General features: G+C 47.3%; 1 protein-coding gene across 1 annotated transcript; it reads left to right on the top strand.

The window, feature by feature from the left end:
- The first annotated feature begins 1,190 nt into the window (after positions 1–1,190).
- Positions 1,191–3,206, top strand: LOC123167440 (patatin-like protein 3). Its single transcript, XM_044585284.1, has 3 exons — positions 1,191–2,195; positions 2,287–2,349; positions 2,470–3,206. Exons 1-3 carry the CDS (start codon positions 1,323–1,325, stop codon positions 2,740–2,742), a joined length of 1,209 nt encoding a protein of 402 aa, XP_044441219.1. The 5' UTR covers positions 1,191–1,322; the 3' UTR covers positions 2,743–3,206.
- Positions 3,207–9,513: the final 6,307 nt, after the last annotated feature.

Here is a 9,513-nt window from a genome sequence, read left to right on the forward strand (position 1 = left end):
TCCACGCAATCACAAAGGTGGAGTCCGTACGCGACAGGCACCAACCTAATCATCCCCGGGGCAAAGCGCAAGCAACACATATACGCACAAGATGCATGAATGGAATGACATGCAATCATATATACTCCACTAGTTTTATTATTCTCCGTAGAGGACATGTTTGCAATGATTTAGTAGTAGGATATTGCATCATTGGCGCGTAGGAAGCGTATTGGGATGATGTTGGGCCAGTAGCGCGCACAGGGAACCTTTGCTCGGCTAACCACGATTATCGAGTCCATCCATGATGCAGTCGACCGACCAGTCCACCACCGCCGGCTGGCCGGACGGATGGTTGTGCGGGCGGGTGGGAGCACTCGCCGCTAGCTTGCCTAGCCGTTCCGGTGCGAATGATGAGACGTGGCCAGTGGCTACGAACCAATCATGGGGCTGATTGATTTTCTTGGATTGATGTTCTACACAGACGCGGAGATGGATGATGGATTTGGATTTGTATGGACGCGCGGACGGATGGAGCGCCGGCGTCGAGATGATAGGCGGGATGTGTGATGATTGGCGAGCCCGTAGTACGTCGTCGTCGCGGCGGTTGGTAGTTAAGATGATGATGATGGGTTGAGTGAGGCCTAAGCTCTGCTCATGGACAATCAAACGCATCATTATTTTACGATACGGATAGATGGATGAGCAGTGCGCATGGGGCAAAATGGCACGAGTGGTGATCAAGGCGTGGAGTCTTGAGGAGATACGTGCGCGTGTGGATTACTAGTTCGAGGCACGCAACTTTGGACCGGAACTGGGGATCGATCGTTCTGGTAAAGGCGCCGCGAACATTCTTCACCTTTAAGCCTAACACAAAGCAGAAAACAGAAGAAAAAGTCTCACCAAAGACACATACATTGGTCGCTGATTATTCAGAGTCAGCTCACCACACCAGGGACCATTCGAATTTTTAGACTAGTTGAGCTCCGGATTAGTAGTAAGCTTTTTGGTGGTGAAAGTGGGAAAATATACGAGGAGAAAAATCGCTGACCAACCTGTGGACGCACGCACGCACGCACGCACGGGCGGACGTAAACGACACGGGACACGCGGCCACGGCTGCACTCGCGCGCTGTGAACGACGCGCCGTGGCGCGAAGCCGCTAACGGAAGCAGAGCGCGCGCCACCACTATAAATTCTCCCCGGCAGGCGCCAAGACGACACACACACGCACACACTTGCTCTGTCACTCCAAGCCTCGCGTTCCCAGTCACGACACACGACGGTGAAACCAATTATCTCCGATCTCTAAGACCGAAAACCAAGAGCAATCCCGTTTGCAAATGGCGACCCCCGCGATCGCGCTGCTTGATCAGAGCCTGCCGTTCGGCGGCGGCGGCTCGGACCGGCTCAGCAAGGAGATCTTCTCCATCCTCGAGTCCAACTTCCTGTTCGGCGCGCAGGCGCTGGAGCCGGCCGGGGCGTGCTCGGCGGGCCGCGTGCGCGTGCTCTCCATCGACGGGGGCGCGGACGGCGGCGCGCTCGCCGCGGCCGCGCTGGTCAGGCTCGAGCGCCGGCTGCAGGAGCTGTCGGGCAGCCCCGAGGCCCGCGTCGCGGACTACTTCGACGTGGCGGCCGGGTCCGGCGCCGGCGGGTTCCTCGCGGCCGCGCTGTTCGCGCGCCGGATGCCGGCGGAGGCCGCGCGCGACGTCGTGGCCAAGAACCGCAAGGTGTTCTCTGGGCGCCATGGGCGTGGTGGGCTGTTCAACAGGCCCGAGGCGGTGTTTAAGAAGGTGTTCGGGGACCTCACCGTGCGCGACGCGGCCAAGCCGCTGCTGATCCCCTGCTACGACATGGCCACGGCCGCGCCGTTCGTCTTCTCCCGCGCCGACGCCGTCGAGGCCGAGGCGTTCGACTTCCCGCTCTGGCAGGTCTGCGCGGCCGCGTGCGGGGTGGGGCCGGCTGAGGTGGCGTCCCTCGACGGGCGCACCAGGCTGCGCGCCGCCGCGGCGGCAGGCGGGACCGGCGCCGGCGTGGCCAACCCGACCGCCGTGGCCGTCACCCACGTGCTCCACAACAAGCGCGAGTTCCCCTTCGCCGCCGGCGCCGGCGACCTCGTCGTGCTGTCCCTCGGCGGGAACGCCGCCGCCGGCTCGGGCGCCCGCGCGTCGTCCTCCAGCCTCCTGCGCATCGCCGGCGCGTGCCAGGCCGACATGGTACGTCCCGATTGATTCTTGAGCATTCATTGCACGGACAGAATCGTACCATCGTCACGTACGCGGGGCTAAACAGGACTGTGCTTTTCAGGTGGACCAAGCCGTATCAATGGCGTTCGGAGAGAACAGAGCAACCAACTACATCCGCATCCAGGTAAATAATTTACTATCTTGTACTGTAATTTTTTCACAATTTACACCTGGTTAATTACCATTACCATTGTGAAATGTGAGTCAACGAAAGCTGACTGTGCCAATTGTGTTCTCTCCCCAGGGCAACGGCATTACCGCCGGAGCGACGGCGGAGGCGGCCATGGCGGAGCGTGGGGTGGAGTCGGTCCTGTTCCGGGGCAAGAAGCTGATGCCGCAGACCAACGGCGAGCGGCTGGACGGCGTGGCGGAGCAGCTGGTGCGGGAGCAGCACCGGAGGATGGACAGCAAGACGCCGGTGGTGCTCATCAAGCCGTCGGCGACGCCCAGGACGTCCTCCTCGTCGGCGTCCACGCTCATCACCGTGTCCACCAACTCCTCCTCGGAGTCGCCCTGAGCCGACGCCGACGCCGACACCGACACCGTCCGTCCGTCCGTCGACCCACCGGCGGCGCTGATCTTCTAATTAACTAGCTTTGGGTTCCCGATTTATTTATTTGTTCCGGGGCATCTGTTGCTTGGCTTTTAGTTAGCGCGGCGCCGGCACTAGTGGTAGGGGGTTTTGGTTGCCTGCCGGCGCCGCCGCCCGCCCATGGCGCTCGCTCCCGGCCGGCCCCCGCGCGCGCGGCCGCGGAAGAAAGAGGAGAGTGGTCGGAGTGGAATGTGAAAGATTTCTCTAGCTAGGATCGAAGCGGTGAGAGTGACGAGTGCGTGTGCTGTGCTGTGCTGCAACTACGATGTAATACTGCGTAGCTTGTGCGGTGCCTGCAATGAAATACTACTAAAATCGGTGTGGCTTTGCTGGTAAGCAGTGATAACTATCATGCGATTTCACAAAGGATCGGCTCAAACTTCATCGCATCTTCATTGCTTCTTTGCTCTAAGGGTGTGGCTAGATCTCGACTGAGTTTTAATAAAGTCTCGGTCAAGTCATAAAGCATATAAAAAAGAAGAAAGAAAAAATAAAAATAAAAACTTTGTACGGACCTCCACGTAAATATAGCATCAACTGAGACTTGGTTAGGTCTACGATTGACATTTACCAACCCCGTTGCTAACTCTGGAGGCTTGAGCAAAACTTGGTTTTACATACTAGGAGTATTTCTTTGCTCCAAGGCTCCAAAACCCACCAAAACAATCAGCAAACTTGTGAACAAACAGAGCACACATCCAGATAAGGCACCTCTAGCATTTTGTACGGCTACAAAAAAGTCAAGAAAACATAAATAATAAATGAAAATCCAAGAGGGAGAAAGTACAGAAAAAAGTATTTCTTTTTGTATACTAGGTGGTTCGCGTGATTTGGATGTAATCTACTCATGGTTTCTTTATATGAGAATCGGGGGAGAAAATCCCTTGTATTAAAAATATCATGTTTTTTATATGATTTCATTATGCTTTTAGGCAAGATAATCTTTATTGGAAACAAAATTACCCTGAAGCAAACACGAGCATTTGCAAATAAGTAATATCATCACCGAAAACAATGCAGCCGTTCGTAACTAGATGTGACACCAATGTCAGAGTAGAGGTTTGTGTTATCTTCGCATGAAGTCCTTACCATCAATCTTGATAGAGGGATTCACCACCGACATGTTTGTGATGTTATCACTGAGGAGCATCACTTCTATCATTATACGCTTCAAGCGGGTATTTACTTCTTGATGTTATCCATCCTTGACACTTGAGAGAATTGCCAATTTTATTTGCTAAGAACCAACTTCAGACGTTTGCTTTTTTATAAAGTATAGGGCATTGCCTTTTCTCCTAAAGAGAGTATCCAATTTTACAGGGAAATTAATGTTATCTTTCGCATAAACATATTTCAAAGAAATAGCACACTAGTGTGTCGCAAGGTAATACAATCACGAGAAACAAACGAGGGCATTCATGTATAGGTAACATCATCCCTGAGTGCATGCTGACTTGCATTCTTGGGATCGCGATACTCTGGGACCAAAAGGGAGAATCAACATATCAAACAAAGAACTAGAAAAGCTGAGGATTGGTCCAATAAATGCCGAGCCTTGTTCATGGCAAAAGGAAATTTTAGTTCTCATTGAAAATCTTATGGATCAAGAAGAATTTTCTTGGTCACATAGTGGTCGAGCAGATTGGTTGATGCATGGGGATCACACTAGTTCATTTTTCCATAATGCAGCAGGCGCCATAAAAAGGCAACAATATTAAGAAAGTTCTTGATGACACAGGTGTTTGGCGGCAAAGTACAGAATTAAAGGATCATCTCACGAGTTATTTTATAATCTTTTCACCTTGGAAGTTTTACAACCGAATCATGAAGTTTTATCTCTATTTGGAGAAGAGTAACTATGAAGATGAATAATGCCCTTCTCGCCCCTTATCACGCTGAAAATGTTTGAAAGGCTCTTTTATATTGGTGATTTAAAAGCTCCGAGGCCATATGGACTTCATGCTATTGTTTATAAGATATTTTGATCTATGTTAGGGGATGAGGTTCTACAGGTCGTGTTGCACTATTCCGTCTTGATGGAATGATACTGTGAGTGTGATGATGCCTAAGGTTTATTCTCATGAGAAGGTAACCCAATTTAGACTGATCAATTTATGTAATGTGTTGTACAAGATTATCTCAAAAGTGGTTGTTGCTCGGTTGAAGGCTTTTCTGCCATAAATTATTAGCCTGGCTCAGAGTACATTTGTGCCTGCAAGAATGATTACGGACAATGTTTTAGTGGCTTATGAGTGTTTTCATACTACAAATAATAAGAGGAACACAAAGAGGTTTTGTGCGCTATAAAACTTGGCATGCAAAAAGTTTATGACCGGGTTGAGTGGACTTTCTTGAAGCGAATTATGTTGAAACTTGGATTCCAAGAGAGTTGGGTTTTTTTATTATCCAATGTGTCTCCACTTTCGAATATTGGGTTCACATTAATGCAAAAGAAAGTGATAGCTTTAAGGCCACAAGAGGATTAAGACATGGATATCCTTTATCTCCTTATCTATTATTGATATGAACAAAGCTTGTGACTTCTCTATTGGCACATGCAGAGGAAAATAAAAATATTTTTGGAGTGAAGATGTGTAAAGATGCCCTCTATTACAAATCTTCTCTTTGTTGATGACTCGTTTATCCTCATGAAAGCTAATCTTCACAATGTCGAGGCTTTGAAATCAAATCTGGATTCAGATTGTGTCATTCAGGGCAAATGGTGAGCGTTGATAAATCTAGCATCTTATTTAGTCCTAATACAAGAGTTAAAACCATAGAACAAATTTGCTCCAACCTGAATATCATCATCGAGGCTCTCAATGACAAAAAAATGGATTTGTTGCTACACAATCTGGTTTCGATTAGACTACATGTTTTCAGTATTTGATTGATGGTATTATTATGAAAATTAGTGGATGGAAAGAAAAATCCTTATCCATTCTTCTCAAGTCTGTTGTTCAGGCTAGTCCTAACTATGCTATGTCTATCTTTAAAATTCCTAAACAAATGCAAAGGAATTGTTGACATGATGTCGCATTTTTGGGAGATGAGGACAACCAGAGGAGGATGCACTGAATGTCTTGGTGAAAAATGTTTGTCCCAAAAAAATAGGAGGGATGGGTTTGCGTTGTTAGAATTAATCTGAGGCCACCATCTATCCATAGAGGACAAGCAATCACACAAACACAAGCACAACAACGAGATTTGTTAGCGAGGTTCAGCAACATAGCTACATCCCCGGGACATGCTACCAGTGCTCCTCCCCATGTACCAAATCACATGATACAGTCGACGATAAGCCCTCCAAGGCCACCGAAAGCGCTCTGACCACCACGCCACGGCCGGCCCGACACTCCTGCCACGAGTTCCCGGACCATCCCTCTCGTGATCTATGCCTTGCCTGCAACTCATGTTCGACTCAAACAACTAACCCAATCCTAATTACAAGTACAACAGTAGCACAACTCGGACATTTAATATGCAACACTTATTTTAACACTCCACCTTGACGAACATGACATCACCATCTTGAAGCCTTCATGCGCGAACCTCCATGTACCTTAGACTCGAAACATTAAACATGAGTTCTACTACTTCCCTGACATCACATGACTCCACCTGCAACTATAGTCCCATGCATGACCAAATCCTCTAGATGTAAGGAGGTGGTCGTAGAAACTGACCAGCCCCATGCACCTTGATGTCGCTTGAAGCTACGTCGGTATTTCCCCAAAGAGGAAGGGATGATGCAGCACAACGGCGGTGGGTATTTCCCTCAGATGTGAAACCAATGTTATCAAACCAGTAGGAGAACCAAGCAACACAACGTAAACAGCACCTGCACACAGATAACAAATCCTCACAACCCGACGTGTAAAAGGGGTTGCCAATCCCTTTCGGTAGCGGCGCCTCAAGATAGGCAAACAGACGTGAATAAAATTGTAGTAAATTGATAGATCGGACACCAAATAAAATAAATAGAAATAAATTGCAGCAAGGTATTTTTTGTATTTTTAGATTAATAGATCTAAAAATAAATGCAAGAGAAAATAGATCGCAAAGGCAAATAATATGAGAAAGAGACCCGGGGGCCGGAGGTTTCACTAGTGGCTTCTCTCGAGAAAAATAGCAAACGGTGGGTGAAAAAATTACTATTGGGCAATTGATAGAACTTCAAATACTCATGACGATATCCAGGCAATGATCATTACATAGGCATCACGTCCAAGATTAGTAGACCGACTCCTGCTTGCATCTACTACTATTACTCCACACATCGACCGCTATCCAACATGCATCTAGTGTATTAAGTTCATGGAGAAACGGAGTAATGCAATAAGAACGATGACATGATGTAGACAAGATCTATCTATGTAGAGATAGACCCCATCGTTTTATCATTAGTAGCAATGATACATACGTGTCGGTTCCCCTTCTGTCACTGGGATCAAGCACCGTAAGATCGAACCCACTACAAAGCACCTCTTCCCATTGCAAGATAAATAGATCAAGTTGTCCAAACAAAACCCAAATATCGGAGAAGAAATACGAGGCTATAAGCAATCATGCATAAAAGAGATCAAAGAAACTCAAATGCTTTCATGGATATAAAAAGATAGATCTGATCATAAACTCAAAGTTCATCGATCCCAACGAACACACCGCAAAAGAATTACATCATATGGATCTCCAAGAGACCATTGTATTGAGAATCCAGCGAGAGAGAGAGAGAGAGAGAGAGAGAGAGAGAGAGAGAGAGAGAGAGAGGAAGCCATCTAGCTACTAACTACGGACCCGAAGGTCTACAAAGAACTACTCACGCATCATCGGAGAGGCACCAATGGAGGTGGTGAACCCCATCCGAGATGGTGTCTAGATTGGATCTGGTGGATCCGGACTCTGCGGCGGCTGGATGAATATTTCGTCGACTCCCCTAGGGTTTCTGGAATATTGGGGTATTTATAGAGCAAAGAGGTGGTCCGGGGGGCACCCGAGGTGGGCACAACCCACCAGGGCGTGCCTGGGCCTCCTGGCGCGCCCTGGTGAGTTGTGCCCTCCTCGAGGCACCCCCCAGGCGCAGCCAGGGCCCATTACATTCCTTCTGGTCCAAAAAAATCTCCATAAAGTTTCGTTGCGTTTGGACTCCGTCTGATATTGATTTCCTGCGATGTAAAAAACATGCAGAAAACAGCAACTGGCACTTGGCACTATGTCAATAGGTTAGTACCAAAAAATGATATAAAATGACTATAAAATGATTATAAAACATCCAAGATTGATAATATAACAGCATGGAACAATCAAAAATTATAGATACGTTGGAGACGTATCACACCTCAGCACGTAACGATTGTTTCAGTGGATTAAGATGAGAGGGAGAGCACATCGCTCCCTGGTTTGGTGCCTTCCCACTCCACACGGTTGGTGGCTACGTGTCCCCGCTCGACATCATCGCTGTCAGAATCTCTAGATCCAACCTTTCACCATCAACAAATGTTAAGAACTATGGAGGGGAGAGGAAGAAGAAGGTGCGCAGTCCCTGTTACCCCCTCCCCTCAGGTTATAAGGACACGTGCGGAGAACGAGGCAGCAACACATTCCCTGGGGATTCCGCTAGGAACGGGTTAGGTTCTGGCTTCTTCTCATCATTTTGACATTCTCAACCGGATTAGGTTCCGACTTTCCAGCAAACTTTGCTAGAATCAATGTTTGACTCTCAGCAATTTTAGCAACTTGTGCTTCCATGCTTCTAGTTGTTACTTCTAGAGTGCACATCGTTAGTGAGTCTAGTAATCTTATTGGTCAATTGAACAAGTATGTAATCATGATTCTTCAAGATATTGGTAAACCACTTATTTTTCCCGTTTTGGCTACTAATAAAAGATTTCAGAGTTCCATCCAAAGCGTTCTATTACTATTGCTTGTTCCATTAAAATTATTGGGGGCTTTGTTATTATTATGATACAATGGTCTAGGAGCATACCCATTATTTTCCCAATTGAGATTATATTTATTACGAGCAATGTAATAAACATCATTAACATCTTCTGTGGTTGCATTAACGGATAAATCTTCTTTACCTTTCACAACATCGATGAGTTCACCAAGTTTCGCGGACAGCTCTTCGTTCTTCTCCTCAAAGATAGCGTTGACCTTTCTACATGCCATTAGGCATGGCTCTTTTGCACATTGTCCAGCAGTTGCTTGTCTTCCTCAATAGGTCTTCCCATAATAGTTCCTCCTGCAGCCGTATCAAGCATAGTTTTCAGCATGAGAGTAAGAGCATTATAAAAGATACGAAGAATTAATCATTTTCCATCCTATGATTGGGGCAGTTTCTTATAGCCTCCTCATGCGATCCCATGCAAGCGCTGGTGCCTCATGTTTTTCCTGCTTAAAACCTGTGATCTAAGATCATAACTGCATAATGTTTGCAGGGGGCAACTTAGATAAAAAAGTGCCAGAGCATGCAGTCCATGAAGTTATACCTCTAGGAAAAGCTAGAAGCCATTACTTTGTTTTTTCTCTCAAGGAGAAAGGAAACGGACTCAACTTCAAAGCACCGGGTTCGTAATCTTTAATGCGTGTCATATCACATAACTCATAAAAATTATGCAAGTGCATACTGACATCTTCTGAGGCAGAGCCTACAAATTGATCTTCCTGAACCATTGTTACTAAGTGGGGCTTAAT

The sequence above is a fragment of the Triticum aestivum genome, chromosome 7D (assembly GCF_018294505.1).
Source record: "Triticum aestivum cultivar Chinese Spring chromosome 7D, IWGSC CS RefSeq v2.1, whole genome shotgun sequence".
NCBI lineage: Eukaryota > Viridiplantae > Streptophyta > Magnoliopsida > Poales > Poaceae > Triticum > Triticum aestivum.